This window comes from Larus michahellis, chromosome 2, assembly GCF_964199755.1.
Source record: "Larus michahellis chromosome 2, bLarMic1.1, whole genome shotgun sequence".
Classification (NCBI taxonomy): Eukaryota; Metazoa; Chordata; class Aves; order Charadriiformes; family Laridae; genus Larus; species Larus michahellis.
In genome coordinates this window covers 116,469,983-116,497,851 of record NC_133897.1, presented here as the reverse complement: position 1 = coordinate 116,497,851, position 27,869 = coordinate 116,469,983, and the positions used below count along the sequence as shown (strand labels likewise).

General features: G+C 38.7%; 2 protein-coding genes across 7 annotated transcripts in view; one reads left to right on the top strand and one right to left on the bottom strand.

Moving 5' to 3' along the window:
- METTL4 (methyltransferase 4, N6-adenosine) overlaps positions 1-3,309 on the bottom strand; it is an 18,078-nt gene extending 14,769 nt beyond the window's left edge. For 2 of the 5 annotated variants that reach the window (XM_074576783.1, XM_074576785.1), the window contains exons 1-3: positions 3,211-3,309; positions 2,048-2,559; positions 1,198-1,260 (exon numbers count right to left, since the gene is read on the bottom strand). In XM_074576783.1, coding sequence (XP_074432884.1) covers positions 1,198-1,260; positions 2,048-2,476 — 492 coding nt within the window. In that variant the 5' untranslated portion in view covers positions 2,477-2,559; positions 3,211-3,309. The remainder of the gene's footprint in view (positions 1-1,197; positions 1,261-2,047; positions 2,560-3,210) is intronic. The other 3 variants (XM_074576786.1, XM_074576784.1, XM_074576787.1) reach the window with 3 other exon arrangements.
- NDC80 (NDC80 kinetochore complex component) lies at positions 2,837-22,597 on the top strand. 2 transcript variants are annotated; one of them, XM_074576781.1, is made up of 17 exons: positions 2,837-3,306; positions 5,200-5,310; positions 5,770-5,856; positions 6,603-6,726; positions 6,852-7,024; positions 9,367-9,469; positions 10,302-10,391; positions 11,652-11,745; positions 12,891-12,997; positions 13,840-13,984; positions 14,268-14,473; positions 15,739-15,891; positions 16,168-16,257; positions 17,004-17,096; positions 18,523-18,653; positions 19,204-19,306; positions 19,675-22,597. In XM_074576781.1, exons 2-17 carry the CDS (start codon positions 5,210-5,212, stop codon positions 19,795-19,797), a joined length of 1,923 nt encoding a protein of 640 aa, XP_074432882.1. In that variant the 5' UTR covers positions 2,837-3,306; positions 5,200-5,209; the 3' UTR covers positions 19,798-22,597. The 2 variants fall into 2 exon arrangements, with proteins under 2 accessions (XP_074432882.1, XP_074432883.1); XM_074576782.1 differs by lacking the exon at positions 2,837-3,306 and adding an exon at positions 3,391-3,471.
- The last annotated feature ends 5,272 nt before the right edge of the window (positions 22,598-27,869 follow it).

Genomic DNA, 27,869 nt, shown 5'->3' with positions numbered 1-27,869 from the left:
AGACACAAATTTGGGTGGTTTTGGTTCTTTTTGGAAGATTACTCTAAAGATATAAGTGCCAAAATAATCTGAATTGACTAGCCAACCTTTAACACTACAAATACAGTAAAAACCAATACACACTAACCTGTGAATGGTATCAGAGGCTAACTGCAATCACAGATATTTCAAAACTGTGTCTTTTTTGCGTATTCACTAAAAATGATTTGAAGTTACATAGGCCTTCGAGACATCAAACTTCTCTTCATTTCTTCCCTTATTCCTATTGTTGAATGACTTTATTTTAGCTTAAAGGTTTTCAGACTCATAAACCTATGTTGGATGTTGAACTTCAAAGTTCTCTCCTTTAAGGTGATTCTACAGATACATAGCTTATTCACAACAATAATTACAGGACTATACACTGTATCATAGCAAACCGTATATGCTTACTAGAAAACTGTTGACATATAAAAGAAGAAAAATTTAGTCATGTAAATATAGTCCAAGAGAAACAGAATTAAATAAAAAGCCCAATATAACTAACACCTTTGTCAGAGGAAAGAAAGCAAGCATAGGTTCTAGTTCAGGTCCACATCACTATTTAGGAAATCAGTAAGAATACATCAAACCTTGTCCACAGATCACATTTCTAGGATTTACTAACAGTGTAATTCAGTTGTAACTTCACCAGTACATCACTGACGTGAGCCTAAATAGAGACTTGAGTTCCCATTCATTCATGATGCTTTAGTATGAAAGTGTAAGATGTCAGAGGAAACAATCCCTTCTCATTAGCCAAAAAAAGACATCTTGGAGCACTTTTGCTGAGAAGCTTTGAATATCAGCATAGTGTCCTGATATACTAAAGATGAGTTGATTTTCAGAACAGGCTATGCTGATTATTTCAAATCAGTCACTTCCTGTTCAACTAATATTCAGCTCATCACTGTATAATGCTCAGTTATCAATAACAGTAAAAGGTATTCTATGAATGCAACTTCCAGCTCTTAAAAATGTCTCAGACGCAGTTTTACGTCTAGTTTGTTTTGCATAGATCTACACAGAAGATACTGTCTGTATGCACTTACTTACTGGAGAGATGACCTTCCCATTACTTGAACAAGCTACAAGAACAGAACTTGTCTGAAACCACTCCATACATGATCCAAAGTCAGGTATCATGCAATTGCGAAATATACTTTTGTTCAGACTTACCTTTGAATGGTATTCTAAAGCATCCAGTTCACCTTGGTTGAATACACATTTCCTTTTACGTTTCTGCATAATGAGCAAATGGGGGGGGGGGGGGGCGGGGAACAAATCCATATTACTCCATGATGAAAGGAAAAAATAAGTAATCAAACGTACCCGAATTACAAATTAACTACTTTAAAAAGAGAAGACACTTTCCATCTCTTTCTTTTTCTACCACAAGTATAAGTCCAATAAGCAAAAAGACGATGGCAAAATACCTAGGCTGTTGTAGGCATTCTCAAGGTACATAGGCTTAAAGCTGTGTTATGTTACCCATGGCACTGGGATTTGAGAGTACCTACTGCATGCCACAGTTCACGTTCATGCCTCCTTTGGGCCCACACTAGAAGGTATTTGTTCAGTTGCCAAGCGCAGTTTACCAATAATTGGAGAAAATTAACTAGGTCTTCATGATTACATTTTTTGGTTTAGACCTATGACTCTTATTTTGTTTGGTCCATAAGGAAAAGTACTGAACAACCTACATACTGAAAGTAAATTCCTACTGTCCTTCCCTCCATGTTAATCTGCACAGTTTTGACAGCTACCGCAGCTTCAGCTCAAGTGCCTGACCACAACCAATGTCAGATGATTTTGTGTGCAACCCACTGCTTTTGAGTCACAGGATGCACATTACTGACACAAGGGACACGAGAACATCCTCCTAAGTGCTTACATTTTCCATGCATCTATTGCAGAAAAGTTCCTGCTCTCCTATATAACCTCAGGAAACTGAAATGTGCAAAACAATGTTAGTGGTACCTTACTTACCAGGGGATTGCTGTAGTTTACTGTATTACTAAGAACATACCTTCCTAGCACTGGCAACAGATTCTCCGACATGACTCTTGGTTCCTTCAGGGTGTTCCTCTGTGTTGCTGTTGGCCTGTACTTTTGTGAGACCCACCTCAGGGCATCCCTGCCATAGCTGCTCCTCAGGAGCTGCAGCTATATGGGGCTTAGAAACATCAAAGAACTCCTTCCGAAACACGTATCTCTTTTTTGCTGTTTTACCTTCTGTTTCTATCAAATTTGCAGGACCGGGAATAGGACCATCTCTTGATGGGGAGGTGGCTGCAAAGGTAGAAGTAGCACAACAGCCTCCAACGCACGCGACAGAAGTATTGAGAGTGACACCACCAGGGTACGCACAGGAGTCACAGACCTCATAGCCACACTGGTTGATGAAAGAGAGATGATCCACGAGCCACCCCGCTGTCAGCCGATGTACCACGGACATCGCAGCTCCCCTTTTCAGGAAGAAAAATCAACTCCCTGAAACCACAGCTGGTAATCATACGCACTTCTTGGAGCAAACGCCTCCTGGGGGAATTTTTTTTTTAAGAGTACACTTTTCAGAATTCTCATTGTTCAACAAAGTAGCACCTATCTTCTGACAGACGTTACGTTGCACACACAGGACACACTGCAGAAACTTCTGACTTCAGCAGGTTTCCCTATTATGACTTCTGTTACATCCCAATTTAACTTTTTTTTTTTTATACTAAACAAGTTTTTATAGTTTTATACTGTATAAGTTTACTCTAAGAGGACTCTTTGAACGAGTTAGAAAACAGCAGCACGGCACAGCAATTATATAAACCAAGACTTTATACGACAGCCCTCAGGAGGAGCAACACAAGCCCAGGGGCAGCGCAGCGGAGACCAGGCCACAGGGCGCACAGGCACACGGGGCCTGGAAGCTCGGATCTGCCTACAGACCCCCCCACCCCCTCCCTCCCCGGCCACATCCCACCGCTGCTCGGCGGGAAGAGCGGCCCAAGGGAAGAGCAGCCCCCTTCCCACCGCACAGCGGCCACAAGCCCCATGGAGCCGGAGGAGAGGACCTGCGCGAGGGTTCCAAGCCGTCACGGGGGTAGAGAGGAAGGGGACTGCCCTCTCTCTACATCCCTTGCTGCAGCCGGAGAGAAGCCCTGGGTCTCGCCATAGCACTGAAGCGCCTCACGCACTTACCGCCGCTGCTCCGCTCCTTGTGGGCGCCGCCATCTTGTTGTACGGACACGACCTTTCCTCCTAATAATCTCCGGGGCAATCAAGCGGGCTTAGTAGGTGAGTGGCCAGGCAAGCGGAAGTGACGACACCTCTTCACGTCCCCTTCACTCTTTAGCCTGCCTCTTCGCTGCTCCGATGTGACGTCACGCGCTGTGGCGCGTTGCGTGACGTAAGTCGGCGGGCGGATTTGAAATTGAGAGGCGGGCGTCGGTGTCGTTAACGGTAACGGCTGGGGCTGTCGCGATGGGTTTCTCCGGGACGTGGGCCCTCCCCACTGAGGGATGAAGGGGAGGGAGGGCTGCCTGGATGGCTGGCGGTAGCCCTGGGGCCGGCGCCTGTGAGGCGGGTGTCAGGCGGCGGGTACCGCCGGCCGGCCCCTGGGCGAGCCGTTGGCCGCGCACCGGGGGAAAGCCTTGTTTCTGCTGGCGCGTGGGCTCCAGCTAACTCTGCTGGTTTTGGTGTGGTTGTGAAAACAATTTATTTTGTTTGTGCTGGATCCCTGGTAAAGTAATGGAAGAATATGGCTTCTTCCCCAGAGAAAATGAGGTCACGGGTAAACTGCCCGGCATCCTGGCCTGTATCAGAAATAGCGTGGCCAGCAGGACTAGGGAAGGGATCGTCCCCTGTACTCGGCACTGGTGAGGCCACACCTCGAGTACTGTGTTCAGGTTGGGCCCCTCACTAGGAGAAAGACATTGAGATTCCAGAACAAGCCCAGAGGAGGGCAGAGAAGCTGATGAGGGGCCTGAAACACAAGTCTCATGAGGAGCAGCTGAGGGAATGGGTTGTTTAGCCTGGAGAAAAGGAGGCAGAGGGGAGACCTTATCACTCTCTATAACTACCTGAAACAAGGTTGTAGCAAGGTGGGGGTCGGTCTCGTTTCCTCTTGTCCTGAGGCCTGTTACTTCGGACATGGCCTCAAGTTGCACCAGGGGAGGTTTAGGGTGGATATTGGGAAAAATTTCTTCACTGAAAGGGTTGTTAAACATTGGAACGGGCTGCCCAGGGAAGTGATGGAATCACCGTCCCTGGAGGTGTTTAAAAGACCTTATAGATGTTGTTCTTAGGGGTGTGGTTTTGGCAGTGTTAGGTTGATGATTGGACTCAATGATATTAAAGGTCCTTTCCAATATAGATGATTCTATGAAGTGGGCCTAAGCTAAACTGTCATGGTTTGCGAGAAGTGGAACTAGAAGTGTGATTGCGAAACACAATTTATATTGATAATGTGTTTTGGTAATGTTTGTAACGAAGGTTTTTCAATTCGTTATAATTCAGTCATTTGAGCCCACCGCAGAAATAAAATAGATCCTCTGTAGAGAGCAAAAGTTGGTATTTTTTGCAGAGTTTACCTCAAAATCTCTCATAACAACGTTGCGGGGACAGTTCAATACTTCCAGTTAGTTTATATTTTGTGTGTGAAGTCTGAAGATAGCCATGCTATTATCTCAGAATAGGCTTTCCAGTTATTGTGCTATGATACTGTGAGATCATTTGCAAAATCAATAAGCAGTCTCAGAGTTAGTGGATAAGAAATAGGTGGATGGCTGAAGTGCTAGAAAGAGTAGCCATGTTAGCATGGCCTTCCTTCCAGCTGATTGTACTGGAAAACTTCTTAAGTCATTTTGCTTTTGGAACCTCTAGATTAGAAATGACCAGATATAAATAAGGGCAAAATAGTAAGTTTGGAACAAGCACTGGCACTTTCATCAATAAAATAGTTAATTTGAAAGCTGTAGCTGTTGCTATGTAGTTCTGGAGTCTGGCGTACACCTTTTTTTTTTTTTTTTTTTTAAAGAGAACCTAATATTTCTGGAAACTGTCACAGCAGTTGGTCCAAAGTACAGTGTTCTTGCTTATTCTGACCCTTTAGAAAGTCATTATGGTGTTTAAAAAAGAAAATACTCTTAAATACTGGATTTTCCAATGCTGATGGATTGTGATTTACAGTTTAGTCACAATGAGACGAAGTTCAAGTATTGCTGGAAGCAGTGGTCGCCAATCTATGATGGCACTGAGAGTGCAGGACAACAACAAGATGGGTCTTCAAACACCTCAGATGTAAGTGTTGATGATCATCTTTCTGAGAATAGGTATATAAAACTCGCTCTGAAGAGATTTACTGTAGTGCATTTGAGTGTGTGAGTAACAACTGGGAAAAAAAAAAGAAATGGGAGCAGTGAGAAGAAAACTCCTTGCAGCCAAGGATATTTACAAAAGTGCTCCAGTTCTGCAAAAATCTTTTATCTATTTGTATACCTATGACACATTTCAAATTGTAACTCTTTTTCTTATATATTTCTTAGGAGGTGGCTGTGTGTGTGTATAAAATGTGTACTTACAAATGTTGCAGAAGTGGTTTTGATAATGGACATGCATTAAAATTGAAATGCATTAAAATCAGCTGACTTTTCTAAGATGCGATACTTAGGCTTATACGATTGCGTTTATAGTTTTCTTACATAAGCAAAAGACGAAATGGTGGAAATAGTCACTTGAATCCTTCTTCCTATCTCTCAGGAAGGACAGAGGTACGTTTGGGAAGCTGAGCATGAGCAAACCTACACCTGGAACTTCGGAAAGAAAAGTCAGCTTTTTTGGGAAGAGGTATTGATAGCTTTAGATTGCTGTACTGTAAATTAAAATAATAATAGTCCCACATTGTTTTGTAATTTTTCTCTCTTGACAGATTTTCATTATAGGAAATAATGGATCTGAGGCCAGCAGACCTTTAGGTCTGCCTACCTATTTCTTTGATCACTAAACAGTAATGCTGTAGAGTAGGAATTGCTTTGAGAGCTATTCTTCCTCTTCAGAATGACATGCACTGCAGACCTTAAGAGCTCCTCAATACATTTGCCTATTTAAGGAAGAATGATATCTTCAGTACACTCTGCCTTAGTTTCTTCAAAGATGCAAACTTTCCAAAATTCTGTAATCTTTTAGATTAGTTCATGTCTTTCTGTGTTCTGATGTCTTACAGGTATCTTCTTTCATAGGACCCCACTATTGCAGGGATCTGTTCTTAAATATCGTAGTCTTTATTTTCAATCACCTACGTCATTTTGTCTCTTCGTCTTTGGGGTGTTTTTCTGTTCTATTAAACTTTATTTCTTTCAATAAAGTGAAGAAAATATTCATCTAGGATGCAGTATTCCCTCTGTTCTATGTGTGCCTCATGGCTTCCAGGTTGATGTTGGTTTTCCAATCATACTAAAGAAAAACCTTCAAGCATCCCTTTACATAAAAAATGCAAAAGAAATATAAAAATAGCAATTGTAGTGACTTAAACATTAAGAGAGGAGTTCTTTATATGTATTGTCACAAGAACTATATTTATTTTTTGTACTTAGAACTAGCGGGGCTGGAGGTTCACGCAACAGTCAGTATGGTGTGTTCGGGACAGAAAAGATCAAGGATCCCAGGCCACTTCACGACAAGGCATTCATCCAACAATGTATCAAACAGCTTTGTGAGGTAACTTACTAACTTATTCTAAATGTTCATTATTAGGCATAAAAGATTAAAAAAAATATTTCTTTTTCATGGTTTCAACTTTAGATTTTATTTAGTAACTAATGTGCCATGTTTCTTTTTCTCAGTTTCTTGTCGAGAATGGTTACGCCCATAATGTTTCCATGAAATCGCTACAGTCTCCATCAGTTAAGGACTTTTTAAAAATCTTCACTTTTATCTATGGGTTTCTCTGCCCTTCTTACGAACTGCCTGACTCAAAATTTGAAGAGGAAATTCCCAGAGTTTTTAAAGAACTTGGGTAAGATCATTATTTTTAGTCTGTTGTGCTAATACGATACAAATAGAAACTTAAAAGCTAAGAATTCTGCATGATAACTGGGGAGAACGGGTAGGCTTCTTTATTCAGATGATACTTTTAAACTACAACGTTGTGATGATTTTGTCTCACTTTTGTTTAGTTCTAAGTTTGCTCTCTGATTCTCAGACTGCTATATATTTTAAATTTGAACTATAGGCTTGTGGAAGCTTGCTTTGTAATGTGAAATCTAATTAATTATCTCTATTTGTATTAAACTTTGAAAGATAGACACTAATTTTTCTGACAGACTCGTCTGGTTCATTTGGTTAAAATCCAAGAACTAAAAAAAAAATTTCAGAATGTTGGATCCAGTTCATTTAGTTAAAAATAATTTTTCCTGTAATTTCTGTCATTCTGCTTTCAAAGCAACAGGTGGAAATAACAAAAATGACCTCTGAGGTGAAAAAACCACTAAGGAGCTGGGAGTTTTATTTCTAATCTTGTTCAGTTAGTGTTTGGAATCATTAATGCACCAACACTTTCCAAGAAAGAAAATTCTTTGCCTCTTGATAACGGTGAATTTTCAGTCTCATTTAAAAAAAAAAAAAAAAATAGTGAAACGTATTTTACTTCTGTAGATTTGAGCCCACGATGGTGTCAAAGCACCAAGGCTCCTTAGATGTAGGTATAAGTCTTTTCTGTTCGCTTCTCAGTAATTTAATAAAATTTTGTTTTAACCTATAACACTTGAAACTGCTGACCTACCTGAAATGTTGAAAAGGAAGTTGCTTTCAAGAGGCTTTACTCTGCTACACCAAGAGTGTAATCCTGGATAAAAAGGCTTATTTTGAGAAATCACTTTAAGTTGTTTTTTGAGAGTTAGAAAATGGACCTAAATAATTAATTTTAAAAAATTCTCAGGCTGAATGGCCCATGAGCACTTGTTTAGAACTGTCACTTTATCGGTAGCTTCTTGTCCTATATTCTTAAAATAACTTTGGGCAGCTGTCGGTCTAAAGATGGAATAAAATCTGCATTTCTGTGTTCCTTGATCTGTAGAAGATTTTGGGAGAATGTCTGTGATTAGCAGTATAGCCTTTGCGTGTTTAATATTTATAGGTAATATTAATACTTTGATATGCAGCTGTTCTGAAATTCTTTTCTGTAATTGCATGACATTAAGCTGATCGTCAGTTGCCTTTCTGTTTTCAAAATGAACTTGACCCAGGAAGCAAGAATCTTGCCCTCTAAGAACAGGAATCCTGTGTATCAGTTTGTTTTCATGTGTTAGGAAATCCTTCAGGCTTGCACACCCAGTTTGGAAGTCTAAACATCATCCATTGGACAGATGCTCCTTCCTTTGTGTTGCCTTTCCTTTGAGGTCTTTGTCTCATCATGAATCACCTCATTTTTCAGCCACTCCTTTTTCCTTAGTACTGCAGTACCCATCTCTCCTCGCATAGTAGCTTCAGAAGGAGAAAGACAGATCTGGATGCTACCAAGGCAACATACTAAGCTGAATAGGAAGAGGCTAAAGAGTATATGAAAGAATAGTTTGCACTTTTTTTGTATGAGGCCTTAATTGTTCCTAATATTTGGATATGCAAAAAAAGTCCATTTCTTCAATCATTTTTTCAATAGCTAGCCAGTTGAGGGAGGTGATTGTCCCACTCTACACCGCAATGGTGTGGCCCCCTTCTTGAGTACTGTGTGCTGTTTTGGGTGCCTCAGTATAAGAAGGACATCGAACTATTAGAGTTTGTCCAGAGGAGGGTGACCAAGATGGTGAAAGGTCTTGAGGGCAAGGCTTAGGAAGAGCAGCTGAGGTCACTTGGTTTGTTCAGCTCAGAGAAAAGAAGGCTGAGGGGTGGCCTTGTTGCAGTCTACAACTTCCTCAAAGTGGGCAGTGGTGGGGGGGATGCTGATCTCTCTCTCATGACCAGCAATAGGATATGAGGAAATGGAATGAAGGCTCTTCACTGAGAGCATAGTCAGTCACTGGAAGTCATGGGAAGTGGTCACGGCACCAAGCCTGCATGATGCTCTTGGTCATATGGTTTAGTTTTAGGTCGTCCTGCAAGGAGCAGGGAGTTGGACTCGATCCTTATGGGTCCCTTCCAACTTGAGATATTCTATGATCTTATGAATCACCAAATGAGAAACTCATGATAATTGAATAAAATAGTGCTGTAAGAACACAGTTTATCTCCCTTGATGTACAGTATAAAGTACAATTGAGTTTGTTCTTCCTTCTGTGCCTTGATCTACCTGTAAAAATGTGCCGTTTTGTTTTCATCAGTGTTTGCCACATCTATTAAAATGTATTTTCTTTTGCCTTGTAGGTACCCCTTTGCTTTGTCAAAAAGCTCCATGTACACAGTGGGAGCACCACACACATGGCCTCAGATCGTGACAGCTTTGGTTTGGTTAATTGATTGTGTCAAGGTAGAATTTGTCTTCTTTAAGCCAAATATTTCCACTTTTCAGGCTGGCATGTTAGTTTTAATACAGATCTCTTAAACGCTAAAAATCTTTGTTTGGTACTTGTGTAAAGAAAAATGTAAGTGTTCATACCTGCAATCTGGGAACTAGCCCTTAGCATTACTTTTAGCAAGTTTTAAACTGAGTTTTTAAAGTTTTATTATGATAGTTTTGTTTCGTTTTTTTACCATGTGCACGGGTTAAATTTGTGTATGAGAAAGGGGGGGAAAAATGACAATTATACATAAAATGTGAAAAAAGTATCATGTATTTTCAGTGCAGATCTGTGACATCTGCCATCTTCTAAGTTTGAAGTCTAAGGACGGAATTTTCAATAGCAATTATTCAAGTGTCCTGTGATTGTTGTATAAGGTATGGGGGGGGTGTGTTTGGGTGGGGTTATTTTGTTTGGGTTTTGGTGTTTTTTTTAATAGTGGTAAGTCTCTGTTGCCGCCAGCTCGGATCTGAGCAAAATTTGGCATCTGTGACAAGTTCACCACTGCTGAATTGGGCACACATGAAAATCACATCCTTTATGCTGAAAAGACACATTTGGCTTAGGAAGGCAATTTGGCGTTGTTGAATGTCCAGTTAATGCCTCTTCATCTGTGCTTTTAGTCAACATGGTCTCATTACCCTGATGTGATTGGTCACGTGCTGAAGCAGCACTGTTACACCCTGCTTATTGAAATCTTAATCCAATGTTACTCTGGTTCTTATTATGAACATGAAACTAATATGAAAACTAATGGGAATCTTCACACTTGTTCTTTGTATGTACCCTCGTGCCTTTCAGTTGTATGCTGCCATGAGGGAAAATGCACCATCGTTTGATGATGGACAAAACTGGGGAGGAGAGACGGATGATGGAATTGTACATAATAAGGTGCCATAAAAAGTAAATTATTATCAAAATTGTTCAACCAAATTTTGCCATATGCTGTAACAACACAATTTAAATGTACAACAGAACAATTTTAACTGTATTTTATATATTCTGTTCGGTATATAAAACTAAGTTTTCTAGGAAGTATAGTTGTATTATATAAAAAGCCTGAGCAGCTAGTTTCCTGAGCAGGCATTGTGGTCAGTCTACTGGTGAAAACTGGGTATTTAAATTGAAATGCCTTATTCTCTGAGTTGCTTCTGTTTCTGGTCTCCTTTGTGGAGAAGGGGAGTCGTCATGCTGTTTGTTTTAGTAGGGTCTCAGGCATCTTTCTCTTTAGCACTCTAGTCTGCTAAGGTTAACAGCAGCACAGTGTAAAGACAATACCTTAATTATAGTTGTGGTGCCTCCTGCCAATATCTACTCTGTTTACCATTTAAAAATTGGTCATAATGTTTAACTTCTTAGCCACAAAATAGGGTGGCAATGTAATTCAGGCACTTAAAAATCCAGACACTTACTTTCTTTCTAATTTATCACAGATTATTAGTACTATTCAGATTTTACTCAGTATTAACTCACAGCAGATGTTTGGAAGGGTTTCTATGATGTGCCAGAACATTTAATTACAAAATTGCAAAAATCAAATTAAATCAGAATTTTGTACTAAGGTTACAAACCTGACAGATGACAAGTAAAAATGCTTTTAAACTAAATGTGTGCTTATACACTCATATTTATGCATACATGTTGAAACAAAAGTTACAATACTGGTGTAATTGCCTCTGAAAGATGTGTAATTTAAACTCTCCAGTAAATTCTCTTGGGTAACCTTTCTTTAATTCTAGATCAGGTCTCTGACATCTCCACGTCTGAAGTACAGTGCTGATATTTACCAAAGAGGTCTGTTAAACAGACCTATAGTTTCCATAAACTAGCCTGAGAGGATCATATGCATCAAGAGAATAAATTCTTAAATATTGCATCTACTATCCTTGTTAGGTGTCCCAGAAAAAAATGTATCAAGTATTTCCAGACCTTTCTTAATGTGAATTCTGTATGCCTCCTGCTGTCTGGATATAATCTGTTGACATTCTGTGTTTAAAGGGAAGGAAAAAAAATTGATTTTTACAGAAGTGCTGTCAAACCAGTGAAAGATATTTTTTGGTGTCTGTTTAATTTCATTGGTCGAGTAGATCTACACTATCTAGATATTTTACAACCCTTTGAATTGTTGAAAACTTTTAAAATTGTTTTCAGCTTTTCCTGGACTACACTGTTAAGTGCTATGAGCACTTCATGAAAGGGGGTGATACTTTTGAAGAACTGGATGCAGAAGTGCGGTCAAAATTAAGTAAGTTTTCATGTTTTAAATAAATATTTGTGTTACTGGTTTCTTTTCTCCTAGCATCAGTTTTGCTCATTATACAAGTGAAAGTGATCTGAGGTAAGGGAATCTGAAATTCCCAAGTACCTCTCAGTTACTTTGACTTAATTCTCTTTTTTTATGCATTGTTACTGGTACAGACAAGATAGGTCATGCTCTGCTATCAGCTGTCCCTGTGTAACCCTATTGTTTTCAATGCGTTTGTGACAGAAAAGCAGTATACAGTTCTTCAGATGCAAATTCCATCTAAGGAGATGACTCTTGTTTCTGTCTGACAAAGTTAACAATTAAAAAAAGAAAAATATTACCAGAGGATGCACATCTGATGAGTAAGAAAGTTCAGCTTCTAAAACATCTGAAAATGATCTGCAAGGATTCTAAACTCTGTTGTGAAGGTTCCGGTATATGATTCAGCATGCACCTGTGTTTGTTTTCAGAGAGATGGAAAAAATTTTTTTTTTGACTCCTTCATTTCATCACCCACAGAAATAGAAACAGAATATGAGAAAAAGGAGGAAAAATAGTTCTTGCTTTCTGTGCCCTCCTATGAAAAGCCAGACTAAGGACACTTCTGTTGCAAGCTGGAGCCATCAGTTGGAGAGGAAACATAAGCTACCGGACTGTTACTAGATATTAGTAGGAAAAAGTAATCCTGCCATTGTTTGGCAAAGACTGAGGGAAGTAAGGGAAAAGATGTCACAATAGGCAAGGAAGTATGTGGAAGAGAAAGTAGGATACAAATAAGACTACCTGTGAAGCTGGAACAGATGAAACTTATCTAACAACCACTATCCTATAGTGTAGACTGTATGAGAGTTTAGAAACTGACCTTGCAGTAGTGATTTTGAGCTCTTTTATAACATGAGGACTGAAAAACTAATTTCTTTTCTTGTTTGTTTTGGGTTTTTTCCTATTTTGCTTTGTAATGAAAGGGGTTTTAGATGGGTTTGTTGGTTGTTTTTTTCAATGGGATTTTTTTACAGTTTATGTATATTACAGATAATGAGTTCTTACTGTGCTGAAGCTAAAGCACAGATATTCAGATTAGGTGATGACATTCAGTGAGATTACTTTGTAACCCCTACCACTCCCCCTCCTTTTTTTCCCCCCAGAGGATTTGTTTAATATAGATGAATTCCAGGTAGAAGGTTTAGCAGCTGACAACAAAAGACTTCAAGAAGAGATTGCAAGACTAGAAAAAGAAAAGGAAAGCGAGCCGGTTAGTAAATTGTGTCTGTGCTTGTTTATATGGTAGAGTTGAATTTTCTGTTATTGACCATTATTGTCATTACTAAATGAAGACACTGATGATACATTACAACAAATGGAAAATTATTTTCAGTGCTCTATGAAATTTTAATTAGGCCAGGTTATTACAGACTCCTGTACCATTATAGTTCAAGGCATTTACTGCGGAGTCTTCAGTCACTATTTGTTTGATATTGTGCAGATATTGTATTGACTGAAATATTAATAAAATATTTGAGCCACTTTTTTTCTGAACTTCAACATTATCTTTTCCAAAAGTGTCAGTATGAGAACTTCCTAGGGGAGAGAGCATGGGATTCAGTGGTAACAATATATTTTAGGGAAAATATTTTGTTAGAAAAGATGGATTCTGCTTTTAATACACCGTGAGTTTAAAAATGGTTTAGTGTCTGTGCAGCTGGCAAATTGAGACTCCTGCCTACTGAGCAAAATGTACTGCTTGTATTCCCAGCTTTCCTTGCCCTTAGTTTTATCTGCCCTTTGTGTATTATTATACTTAAGTTATGAATTACCTGTAGCAAGAACTTTCTTAATGCAATGCCTAATGCAAATCAAAGACTAAATGCTGAAATGCAAGAATTAGGGTATAAACCATCTTTACAGCCTTTTTTGTTATTATTTTAAAGATGCTTACCTTGATTTGGCTGTCACGGAGATAAACATTTATTAAAATTCTTTAATTTTATATTTATGCTATTGAAGTTGACCAATTACTCTATTGTCTTGTCTGGAAAATAAGATCATTGTTTTAGATTAATATAATAGTGGTTGTTCTTTCCATCCATTTATTAGGATCGTAGAGTAACACTACGAAACCTGAAATCGTCTCTTCAAGCAGATGTCCAGAAATACCAGGCTTATTTGACTAATCTGGAATCTCATATAGCCATCCTTGATCAAAAAATGGAAGGTGTTAATGAGGAAGTTGAGACAGCAGGTAAGAAGACCTTGGTCACAAATGGGATAGTGAAGCTAGAAATAGGTTTAAAAGAACTGTAATTCTCAGCTTCAGGACAGAGTGAGATATTTAGTGTATGGCAATGCTACAAATAAACTTTCCAAAATGGATTGCTTATAAAGAGATTATTTTGGCTGATAGCTGTTTGTACACTAGAGTATTGAAATACAGATATTATTTATTCATAAAAATACAGAGAGATTAGGTTTAATAATATAGGCTGGTATTTTATATCTGTTTCGCAACTGTTATCTGAACTTAGAAATGGAAGTAGAAGCAATGAAGCAGGAGAATGCCCGGCTCCAGCACATCTTTGATAATCAAAAGTACTCAGTTGCGGACATTGAGAGAATAAATCACGAGAGAAATGAGTTGCAGCAAACCATTAACAAGTTGACTAAGGAAGTGGAAGCAGAAGAACATCAGCTGTGGAATGAAGAGCTAAAATATGCTAGGAATAAAGAGGCGGTATGTGAAAACCCTACTACACTGAGAGGTGGCTGTCAGTTTTCATCATGCAAACGTTAACTTGGGACTTAGACTATTGCTAACTTCCTTCCTAAATAATTTAAGAACATAGATATGTCTTAACAGGCTAAAGTGACAAGAATGGCTTCTGTTTACAATCTCTCTGAAAAATGTTTGGGTTTTTTTTCCCCTTTTCTGTTTTGAGCATAACAAAAATGTATTCTTTTCATTTTTTTCTGCATCGTAAGGGACATAGCTAGAATATGCACCACTGTCAGCTCTCACTGCTATAGCATCAAGAGCTTTGATAACACTAGCTTGAAATTGCTTTGCTAACGCAAACAATTTCAGGCTAATGTTAAGATTTCATAGCAAAGAAGTAATGCAAAGCTACTGCTTTGAATCAGTATCTCTGCATGCATTTAGAATCACAGAATTGCCCAGGTTGGAAGGGACCTTTCAGATCATCTAGTTTAACCATCAACCTATTTAGGGCAAGATTGGTGGAAGTTGTAACAGATTTTAAGGACCAAATTCAATTCTGTCCCTCAAACAGAATGAAAAGATGTGGTCCTGTAAGTGGTAGGATGTAAAAGCTTTGCTAGATGGAGAACTAAAAAAAAAAAAAGTTTTAAATATGTTTTGCAGGATTATGCTTTATCAAGCACTTGGTATTGAATTCCTCATACTGTGCAAGTATGAAGCACAAAAAACTGGAAAAATACTTATATTGTTTGGTGCTTGTATATAAATGGCACTCATTAATCAGAAAATAGAGCATTTAATAAGCTTTGTCTAGAGGTATACTCAAGTTAAAATTTGTTATTAGGATGTGTGGCTGTGGCATTTCCTGCCAAAACCAATGAAAAAAGGCATATCAACATGATGACTGATCATTATGTTAGTTAGTTGTAATATTTCCAAGCATGTTTTTCCCTCCCTATCAGCTAATCCTGAAAAAAATTGAGGCAGAAAAAAGTATGGCAGATAAGTAGGGAAAACCACAGGTGAAACCATTCAATTTCACCCATACACCCTGAGAAACCTTGTAGAACAAATTCTGAAAGAATCATAAAAGAGGATTTAATCCAAACAATGCAGACTTTTGAACTGTCAATACATACAGCTCTTGCATTCTGTGGCATGACTTGGAATCATGTTTGTACAGAGCAATTCAGAAATCTGTTTAAAGTACTATATGAATGCTTTTTGCCAAGATTTTCACTTGTATTTCTATGATTTTTGCCCTTTTCTCCTCTGAACAGATTGAAATGCAACTGGCAGAGTATCATAAACTGGCTCGAAAGCTGAAATTAATTCCAGTAAGCGCTGAGAATTCCAAAGGCCACAACTTTGAGATTCAGTTTAATCCTGAGGCAGGACCAAATTGCCTAGTCAAATACAGAACTCAGATCAAGGTAAGTAGAGTCAACACTGAATGTTTCTGTTACCACTCCAAAAAAATGTGTTTCTTTGGAAATGGTGGAAAGGTCTCTCTCAACCTCTCCATGAAACTTCATTGAAAAGCTTGAGTGATGCATTGCCATACCTACATTATAGTATGGGAAGGAAATTCGGTGTTGGAGGGTATAGCAGCCTAAATAAAAATATGAGAGGGAGAAGATGTGCTGAGGTACATCTTAGTTCAAACTAACAAATTGCATTAGACTGATCCTCTTGTATGTGTATTACAGGCCCCCCTTATGGAGATCATAAACCAGACTGAGGAAGAAATTAGGAAAGCTACTCAACGGAAGATGTCTTTGGAAGATACTTTGGAACAGGTGTGTTGGTTAATGAACATTAGGACTAAGAATGTTATCTGTTGGTCTCATTTGACCTTTGGCATGGGTGAAGTGTGATGTGGTGGGTTGTTTTTTAGTTTGGGTTGGTTTTGTTGGGTTGAGGTTGTTGTTGGGGTTTTTTTTGTGTGAGAATAAGGGTCTCCTTCTGTTCGCTAAAGTAATGTGTATTGCCTGCATTGGAGATTATGCAGCTTACATATATTTGACCATAAACATTGGAAAGATTTGTTTTTAATAAGTTGCCCATTCCAGCCTGTTGTGTGGCTTACCATCACTGGCAAGTTGTCATCAGGAAGATTTTTAGCAATATTGGGTTCAGGATGGATTGGAAGAAGGAGAATTTTATTTCCCCATGCTTCTGCCCCTACCTCAGTTCTTATTGCTAAGCGTGACATTACATGGTATGGAATATCCTTTTGGCCTATTTTGGTCAGCTGTCCTGGGTATGCGCCTTCCCAGACTCTTGCCTGCCCCTACCCTTCACAGTGAGGGGCCATGGGAGTAAGAGACACTGTGCAAGAGCTATTCAGCAATAGCCAAGACATCCGTGTGCTACCAACATCCAAAACAAAGCACCATACAGGCTGCTATGAATAACGTTAATGCCATCCCAGCCTGGCCCAATTTAAATAGTTCTAGGTTGCCCTGTGTTGTTTATGATGGCATGGATTTATATGTTGGAGTTCTTTTTGATTTACATTTTCTTGGTCATGTTTTCATTCTAGGTGAATGTAATGGTAGTGGACAAGAAAAGTAGTGTGAAAACACTGAAAGAAGAAGCAGAAAAGCTGGATGATCTTTACCATCAGAAGCTTAAGGTATAGCTTCTTATAGGTTGATGATAGTTTATCCTTAATCATATCCTTATCCTTAATCCATGTACTTATACCTAAGTTTTTGGTTTGTATTGTTGTTTGTTTGGACCTCTGCCCTTGCTTCCTTCCATTCCTCTTGCAGGATTCTCTCATTCTTTTCAGAAATATTTGAATGCTACCTTAAGTGACTCAGTTCTCACTTTCTCATAAGAGAATCTTGCGTCATACTTTGGCAGATCCTGTAAATCACAAGCTACTACATGCAGTAATAAAAGCAGAGTTAATAGTACTTGGCTTGTCTATTCAGTTTATATATAATAAATATGCTTACAGGTTTTAGTAAATCACACTAAAAACTAAGGAAAACGTTATTTGCCTAAAAGCACATTAAATGTTTTAATGATATAAAATTGTTTCTTTCTTTGTTTTTCTTCCCCAGTGGGGGAGCAGTCCCAATCCTTTTCCTCGCTTCTGGTTTAGCAACAAAACATAGCGCGCTCAGTTAACAACTAGTTGGCTCCTTCAGTACCTCCCAACAGCATGGCTTTGGTGGGCCTGTGGTGCCCAGGAGAAAAATGCTGTTTGAACTAAGCTAGTGTTTAATATACCTGCTCTTTCAAATCCAAACTTCTATGCTATAACCACGAAAATGCGTTATTTCACGGCTAATACATGCTTAGGTGGCTGAAGGCAATTAATTTATTGCTTTCAAAACCACCTGAAATTTAGCTTTTGATCAATGCTGTTGCATATACTTTTCTCTTAAAGTGAACTCATAAAATAGTTGCAACTGGATGGTTATGATAAGATGTATGCATGTAATTCCTCATGTAATTTTTGAAATGCTATCCATAATACTTCAGTATTAAAATTATTTTTGAAGAATGATGTTTCAGTAATTTACCAAAATTGCATGTTTAGTTGATAGTGGAATTTAGTTTGGTTTTGTGTGTTTAATCATGCTAAGTATAGCGTCAACAGTGTCATTCTCCTTGAAGAGATGATTACTTACATTTTGTACTTGTCTTTCAAACACAAAAGGGAAACGCAGTTTTCTTACTCAACTGTGATTTTATTTTTTTTAACCTAGAAACAGTTGTTCATCATGGTCCATTTCTAAGCTATTTCAAGTATGTAAATAACACTTTTTGAGATGAACTATGAAGGGAAAATAGCTGCAACATAAACCTTGAAATACAGTTAGAGAAATAAAGGGAAGGTTAGGTAGGTTTTGGGTGGAAGACAATACAGAAAATACCTGAAACTTCAGGTTTGGGGGAATGTCCTTGGGTTTTTTTAGTTTGGAGTTACTTGTGTGAATTCTGAATTCAAGTATTGGGACAATCAGGTAATATAAAGGAGAAAAAAAAACCACTAATTATTCCTGAGTTATGCCACTTTTATTTATTTTTTTCTCTTTCCTTTACAGGAGGCAGAAGAGGAAGAGCAAAAATGTGCAAATGAACTGGAATTGTTAGAGAAGCATAAACAGTTACTTGAGAGTGGTGTCAATGAAGGTCTCAGTGAAGCCACAAATGAATTGCATGATCTTCAACGACAGTAAGGCCCATAACTTAGAGTTGTTTGTGTAGTTTATTTTGGTTTTTCTGTGTTTTAAGGATAAAGACACTTTCTTGAACCCTAACATAAAATTCCTTGGTGAGCAGGTATCCATCTCAGTATATTAATTACACAAATTCACAATTGAAAAATGTTTCTCCTCAACACTTAATATTTTGCTAGAATATTTCTCTACTGCAGCAGAACTCCTGTTTTCAATGTAACTTTTTTTCATATATATCGTTGTAGTAAAGCAATTAGTTTGCTTCCAAACTTATGTGACAACTACATTTCACAGCCTAAAGTCTGCAAAGGCTATTCTGACACTATTCTGATTCTAAGGTACTTTGTTTCTTACCGGTTAGCACAACGTGGTCTTTTTTCTTCTAAGTTGAGTATTAATATACAACTCTAACCTGGTTCAAGTTAATACTAATAGAAAAAATTATGGCTAAACATGATGATATATCAGACTTGGTAAAGTGACTTTTTTAGATGTCAGGAATTTTATAATTATGGATGTGACTTTCTGAGTGTCTTTATTTTTTAGATATCAAGTTGTTATGCAAACAACAACAGAAGAGAGCAGGAAAGCTGGTGATAACTTGAATCGTCTTTTAGAAGTGATTGCTACTCATGTCGTATCTATAGAGGTAAGTTAAAATTTGATATTCAGAATTAAATCTTTCTAGAGACATTTGCAACTGCAGTTCAACACGTGGAAATTAGAACTTACTCTTTCCAATAAAGTATCAGTTATTTAGAGTTGCTGCACCGAGTCTGTGGATACAAATTAAATAAACTTGGGATACCAAAACCTTTGGTATAAATAGTCAGAATTGATTATTAAATTTCAGCAGTAACATTCTGTCAGGTTTAATCTGCTTCTCATAGGTGTCTTTCAGAGAAGTGTTTAAGTGAAATCACTTAACCTGTGCAATGACTGCTTAAAATCCTTTAGCAGAACCAGTACAATAGAGACCATGATAGTTCTAATGAAACTGCTGTGACTCTTTTCTAGAAATATCTTGATGAACAGAATGTGAAAATTGACAGAGACTATGAAGAATTCATGTCTGAAGATCTATTGTCAATCTTGACCAGAATTCTAGACAGTTATAAAAAGAAGGCTGAAAATCTGTAATTACCAAAAAGGGGAAGATGAAAATTTTGTGTTTCTGAAGCTCTGGTATGGTGCCTTCTAAAAGGATGGGTACTTCCTGTGTTTAGCAATGAAACTGGTTTTAAGTGTAAGGAAATGTTTATGAACATCCTTTTGTTTTATTGACAAAAATACGTTAAAGAATTAAACAATATATTTTCATTTTCTTTAGAAAAGCTTTGCTTACACTTCCTCCTTGCAATATGTTATACATGATTACAAACAACACAACTGTGGATCAGCTTAATTTCATTTTTTCTTTATAATAAAATAATTTGTGCCCTTCTAGGAACATTAGTACGATAAGAGTACAGTTAACCTGTTAAAATAACAAGCCAGAGGGGACTTAAAGATGGCACCGCAGGTGACAGCACAAATGCAGAGAGTGCTGACGACATGAAATACTGCAATAACTAGTGGATTTTGTAAACTTCTAAGATTGCTAACTGAGAAAAGAGTTAACGCTTTCCTTTCTGGAGTATTGTTTGTGCATTTCATAATATACTTATGTATTTAGCACACATGCGTGACAGTGCATATCCTTCCTCAAGCTTTTTTTTTTTTTTAGTAGCAAGCCAACTGTAAATGTCTTTCAGTCTCCTTCTTGTTCAGTTATCTACAAAACTGCCCAGAGACTCCTCTTACATGAGTAAGATTATTTATTTTTTTTTTAATAAAAACCTCTTTGAAAAGATCAGTAGTCTGTAGAAGTTATACAGTAGTCTTGTAAATAGTCTAGAGAAATAAAGATAGTCAGTTTGAAAACAAAGTTATGTCCCTAATTGCTCATAGTCACAGATGAAACCTCACCGTACTTCTTGAATATGTATACCAGAGATAGCCCTAAGTAGGACAACATATGAATTCTGGTGATATAGCTAGTCAGTTGTAGATTTGGCTGATGTTGGATACATCAAAATGGACTAAAATAAGTCTGCATTCTTCTTGTTAGAGCAGTAGGACAGATTCTATTTGATTTTTCTTCCTCAGGAAAGTAGCAGTAAAATTAACGTATGGAGAGCTCCAGTCCAAATACATTGAAGAAAATATTACATGTATTTCTCTTTGTTCAGCGCTATGTGATGGTGTCTTATCTACTCTGTATATACCTTTGTGTTTAAAAATAATAATAATAAATCAGCATTTATGTCTTGGATAGTTTAGTTTATGATGGTATTTCCTAAGAAAAGTATTGAAGTATTTGAGTGTTTTTAAGAGTTCAGTGATAAATATCACTGATTCAAATATAGTCATAAAAACAACTTTGCAGTCTGTTCAAAAGTTTTTAACAGATGATAGTTAAATGAAGTTGCTCCTTAATTCTATAATTACTCACAATATTTGAATGAAATGCAGATCCCAAGGATATACAACAAAACTAAAGTTGGACCATCTGAACACAGACTGCAAGTAAAAACTAAGTTGTCTTTAATTCTAGGCTATTTTTGCAGTGCGTAGATAAAACTCAGTTGTCCTTAACATAGTGTATGAATCTTCTGGCTCTGGTATGAGTATTTTCTTTCAGATATTGTGATAATGATGGCGTTACTTAAGCTTCTAACTTTCTGTTCTTTTGCTGTACTCCAGAAGTTTAATTTGACAGCTATAAAAGTTTTCTGACAGGTGGGTAGTATTTATGCTTTCTTCTGTTGTCCTCTTTCATTTTACCTTTACAAACTCTTTTTCTCTTTTCCTGTAGCAGCCTAATCCTTATCAAATCTCAGTTCCTTCTCTTCAGAAACATTTTTTCCTTTGTGATCTTCCTAGTATTTTTGTTATATTAAGCAACATTCTTCTAATTAAGCAAAACTGTGAACCATACAGAATAATCATGTTCCTTTAAAATATGTGCTTATTTAGGGGCTGTTGCGCTCTCTTGGCTGATCTTTCCTGATACATGTTTGTCTCTGCTTCTATAACTGACTGTTCCTGTGTTTATTAGTATCTGCAGGTTCTTTGCCATGTGGAGTAGTCAGCTGACTGAGTAAATGAAAGCAAAATAAATGTCACTTCCAAGGACTAATACTAACACAATGGTACTGAGTTAAAGAATTAAGGTCCCAACGACCTTCCTTTGTGTACTGGCAAATGTATTATTCTGAACTTAAAGTAGTCTGAGTAATAAAAAGTCCACATTTGTAATGTTGGCAACAAGTTATTGGGTCTGTATGTCAGTTAAACTGAATTGACATTAGAACGAGCTAAGGCTTTGACTTAGGTTCTGTAAAATGCTATGGGGGCTTTTATGTCGTAATATAACAATAGATTAATATTGGCCAATGTTTACTAGATAAGACATCTTCACATTTTAAAATGGAGGTAATTTTTCAGTGCTTCTTGAACATGGCTCCTGTGTGATATTTGAAGTCAAGTTGGTCAGTTATTTTTTTTATTTGTATTCTGGAATATGGCTCTTAAAGTTAGACAACGGACACTTGAACATAGTTACTGCTCTTGATTTCGGATTTGTTTCTTTTTTTTACCAGAATGTAAAGTCTTAATCAGAACGTACCACTGGCACCGGCACATTTCAGTAGTACGAGTCATTTGTAAATTTTTTGGCTTTTGTATGGATACAGTTCCCTCATTTATGCTAGTGTATCTTTTGTACAGTTTATTTGGTATGCCCTAAGTTTATGTATTTTTATACTCAATAAAATTTCTTAAATCTGTTTCTCTGAAGGATAGATTCTTAGTGCAAGTATAGAAACATGACATAAAAAGCACAATTAATTTTATTTTCCTGGAGGAACTAGGTAATTATCTTAGCAGCAGATACTAATTCCCTGACTGTCCTTGCTGTTAAACATGCATTATGTAGAGGAAAAATAAATATCGAAACATCTGTTCCCTATAAATTGCAAAGGAATAAAAATTGTCTTAACTTTTTTAAAAATAGATGGCTTTTAAAAACTAAGGACAGAGGTCCAAGGTACTTTGAGAACTGATTTATGCGCGTAGGTATCCCTTTGGCATGAATCTTCCCAACCAACCTTTTGCTATGTTAAGTATTAAAGGTCTATTTCCTTTACATGACCACGCTTCCATCTGATTTTTTTTTTAATACATAGTTATAAAAAAAAAATAACACTTGATGCTGTAGAAGCATGGTAGAACTCCATGTATAGCATTGTTCTCTTCCCTGAGTATGTTATTTTTCAAATTTAGTTGCCACATCGCTGTCAAGAACTGGTTAGTTCTTTCTGGAGTACTTTTTTTAGTGTATCGTATGAGCCTGATAAAGCTTTTTTAACTTTGCAGTGTCTATTCAGCTCATGTGTATGAGGCTACTCAGACCCTTCTCATTGGTTTTGCCAATGTACAGTAGTGCACGTCTATGCAAGTCTTTAGTTCCAAGCTGGATAACAATATGTTGTTGTCTGGTTCTGTAATACTTCTGATATTTTGTGTACTTTGGCCTTTAATGGGAGTTCTCACCCTTGCTCCACCTTTTGTGATAGAATTGGAAAACCATGTATCTATTTTTATCTTCTTATTTCTGGAAAGAGTACAAAAGAAGAAAAGGCCAACAGCTGAAGAAATTCCCTTTTTGATCAGAAGAGGGGAAACTCCCCGCAGCAATGCTCTATAGCAAAAAGGAAGTCCATAGTCTTTTACGCCAAGTGACTTTACGCAAAGGAATGGAGATTTTGTAGACAATGGTACTGACTACTACTTGCCTATGTCTAATATATAGATTATTTAATATGTAAGTATTTTGAGCACTGCAAAGAATCTGAAGAGACTAAATATATTATCTTTTCACTCTTCTCTGAGGAGCACTGTTTTGTTTTAATACTGGAAACCTTAATGTCTCTTTTCCACTCGGTTAACCTTCCTCTTTTGGCAGTAGTATAAAACAGGGAATTGACCTGTTTTTGCAACACTTGCTCTCTCCGGATTTTTGGCTGTGAAAGAATCCTGGCATGATGAAATCCTGTATTGTCAAGGTCTTTTCCCTTGCAAAGATCTCCACTGTAGAGACTATTGTATCTTCATTGGAGTTTTACATTTTAGGTGCTTGTGGAAGGTTTTTGGTGATATCTATTAGTTTTTAAGGAATGGAAAGAGCACAGAAAACTCATGCAGCCCTCAGCGTCCTCACCAGATGAGGGACTATTGATGCCTTAGCTAATGTCATATCTCAGGGAAGCTCACTGACATCTTCAGTCCTTTATCGAGAGACTGGCAGATACTGCTCAGGCAGTCTGAGAAAACTTAAATAACTTCTGTACTTCTTCTGTAGAACTTGATTTGTTTAAAGGCTTTTTCTAGCAGATATCAGTTTGCATCAGTACAACAGCAAGATCTGGCAGAAGAGTATCTGCATGCCATTTGTCTTTCAGAGTTGGGAGATTAAAAATTTATTAGAGGAATAAAAGGCAATTGTTACTTACCACAGGTCAGGTAACAGTATCCATTGCCAAGCAGAGAAAATGCTCTAGCTTATTGCTCACGCTTGAGACTGGCCACAGTACTGGCCTGACCATAAGTACTACATAAAACACTGCAGATGCCAGGTCTGTTGTGCTCTACTCCTTCTGGAGAGAGGACCTTTTGTGAATCCTAGTTCATAAGGGACTACCAGTCCTGGCATTTGCTCAATGCAGGCAGGATCACACATCTGTCTACAGGATGAGTGGCTGTGTTGTCCCTCCATTCCAGAAGTCACAGAATCATAGAATGGTTTGGGTTGGAAGGGACCTTAAAGATCATCCAGTCCCAACCCCCCTGCCATGGACAGGGACACCTTCCACTCGACCAGGCTGCTCAAAGCTTCATCCAACCTGGCCTTGAACGCTTCCAGGGATGGGGCATCCACAACTTCTCTGGGCAACCTGTTCCAGTGCCTCACCACCCTCACAGTAAAGAATTTATTCCTAATATCTAATCTAAACCTACCCTCTCAGTTTGAAACCGTTACCCCTTGTCCTATAGCTACACTCCCTGATAAAGTCTTTCCCCATCTTTCCTGTAGGCCCCCTTCAGGTGCTGGAAGGCTGCTCTAAGGTCTCCCTGGAGCTTTCTCTGTTCCAGGCTGAACAACCCCAACTCTCTCAGCCTGTCCTCATAGCAGAGGTGCTCCAGCCCTCTGATCATCCTGGACCCGTTCCAACAGGTCCATGTCCTTCCTGTGCTGAGGACTCCAAAGCTGGATGCAGCATTCCAGATGGGGTCTCACCAGAGCAGAGTAGAGGGGTAGAATCACCTCCCTCGACCTGCTGGCCACACTTCTTTTAATGCAGCCCAGGATGCAGTTGATGTTCTGGGCTGCAAGTGCACATTGCCTGCTCATGTTGAGCTTCTTGTCCTCCGGCACCCCCAAGTCCTTCTCCTCAGGGCTGCTCTCAAGCCATTCTCTGTCCTTATCTCCAGTCCTTATCAACAGCTTCGTGGTAACAAGGAATCTGTGTGATGTGTCGTCTGTATGGTGTTTTCCCTAGCACCTCATGCGTGAGATCACAATTTTGATTGGCAGTGCCTTATCTGATCAGCACTCTAGTCTTAAGAAGCCTTTGCACAGGGTTAAGATTTAAAAGGCACATTATCTGTTACTCCCATTTCACCTCACTCAGGCATTCACTGGTTTGGCAAGACTCCAAAGCAGAAGGAAAGACAGGTGGTGATGGAATATGTATAAATATTTTGAAACAAGCAAAAGGCATGGAATTTAGTTTCACTTTTCATACCATGATTCAGTATAGTGAATGCCTTTGTATCAGCAGAAATTACGTGGCCCTTCTGAGAACACTGAACACTAGCACAGTCATGTGCGACTACTGGTGCACCCAGCTGAAAGGAAAGTCCCTCGCTATTCTGTCTGGAAAAGAGGATCTGGAGTTACCAGTCCTAATTATCCAACAGATCTTAACTAGCGAGGGTCAATACATTACATCTGAAGTGCAGAGAGGACACCAAAATAATGGGCTCCGCTTGACTAATACTCTATAGTGACTTACTGTCCTTTTTCTTCCCAAGGGTTTGGCCATCAGTTGTAAGAAAGTCATAAGGAAAGCTGCTGAGTAGAGCCGCACAAGATAAGAGAACTACAGCCAGAGGCTGCACTGTTTGGACAAGTGTAGGTTTTTTAAGAGGAAAGCCACCAACTTGAAAGACACAAAATTGTAAAGGAATAAACAAGAAATCAGAGAACGGCAATTCAGCATCACTGAGGATCTCTTCCAGCAACCAGGAAAGATCAGCCCTTCCCCCCCGACTGATTACTCTGAAGATATTCCTCAGGTGTTTTATTGTGGGTGCTGAGCACACAAACGCTTAGCCTGTAAGAAGCTCCTTAAATCCTAGCTGTCTTTTGTGTGTGCTGCAACAAAACCTCAGTGATACATGCTTACAGACTATCTGCACAGCAAAAGATGCCCACAGTGAGAAAGACAGGGCAATGGTTACTGTGTCACCATCCCAAAATCCAGAGCATGGGGTAACACCATGGCAGAGACATTTAGATGACTAAGCAGTCGACCAGTCTAGCCTGCTCTATCGGCTTGGACTCTGTGGTGCCACTGCTACCGGAGCTGGTGATGAAGGCACTCCTCGATGGCTCAGGAGAAAGCGGCCATTGGTCCAGGCTTACGGGAAGAATGAGGAAACAGTGCCAAAAGCCAAGGTGATAGGAGGAGTAAGAGGAGGAAGCAGCCTTACAGAGAAAAAGCAAGTAACAACAATGCGCAGCTATAGAAAGGCTGGAAGATACTCAAATAAGATCCTGTAGCAGCAATATCAGCTTGAATTGAAAAGCATAACGTCCCACGCATGTAATAAGACCCTTCTGTGACAACATATTTATGAAGTTTTGTAATTTCTTACACATCATACAGCAGACAATGATGTATTTGATCACAGTCTTTATAAGTTTTAAGAGTGTGGTTGGAGGGACATCTTTAAACACAGACCAAAAAAAAAAAGTGCCTTTTCAAGCATAACAGCAATAGTGTTCTATTAAAATATTAATGCTTGAAGACATTAATCTTATACTGCAACAACCTTTCCGCAAATTAAAAACTGTGTTTTCTCCCAATGTGTATTTGTCAGATACGTGATTTCACATACTTCTTCAGGAATCATTCATGTTTCTTCGTCTCACAGGGGAAGAAAGTTTTTAAGGTTTGGTCTGTCCTCATTCATTTCCCATGAGAGAGGCGACTCTGGTACTCACAAGACCAGCCTCAAGTTCACAAGCTCTGGTCCTCATGGAGGACTTCACCCCAATATCTGTTGGAAGGACAATACAGCAGGGCATAAGCAATCCAGGAGGTTCCTGGAACGGTTCAATGATAACTTCCTTCTTCAAGTGATAGAGAAGCCAATGAGGAGAGGTGCCATGCTGGACCTGGTTCTCACCAACAAGGAGAGGCTGGTGGGGAATGTGAAGCTCAAGGGCAGCCTTGGCTACAGTGACCATGAGATGGTGGAGTTCAAGATCCTTAGGGCGGTGAAGGGGGCGCACAGTAAGATCACTAGACTGGACTTCAGGAGAGCAGACTTTGGCCTCTTCAGGGATCTGCTTGGTAGAGTACTGTGGGATAATGCCCTGGAGGAAAGAGGGGGCCAAGAAAGCTGGTTAATACTCAAGGATCACCTCCTCCAGGCTCAGGAACGATACATCCCAGCAAAGAGGAAGTCAGGCAAGAGATGTCAGGAGGCCTGCATGGATGAACAAGGAGCTCCTTAAGAAACTCAAACTCAAAAAGGAATCAGAATTGTCTAGGTTGGAAGAGACCTTTAAGATTATAGAGTCCAACCACTAACCTAACACTGACAAAAGCCATCACTAAGCACCAAAAACCATGTCCCTAAGCACCACATCTACCTGTCTTTTGAACACCTCCAGGGATGACAATTCCACCGCTTCCCTGGGCAGCCCGTTCCAATACTTGATAACCCTTTCAGTGTAAAAAAATTTCCTAATATCTAATCTTACCTCCCCTGGTGCAACTTGAGGCTATTTTCTCTTGTTCTATCAGTTGTTATCTGGGAGAAGAGACCAACACCCACCTCACTACAACCTCCTTTCAGGTAACTGTAGAGAGCGATAA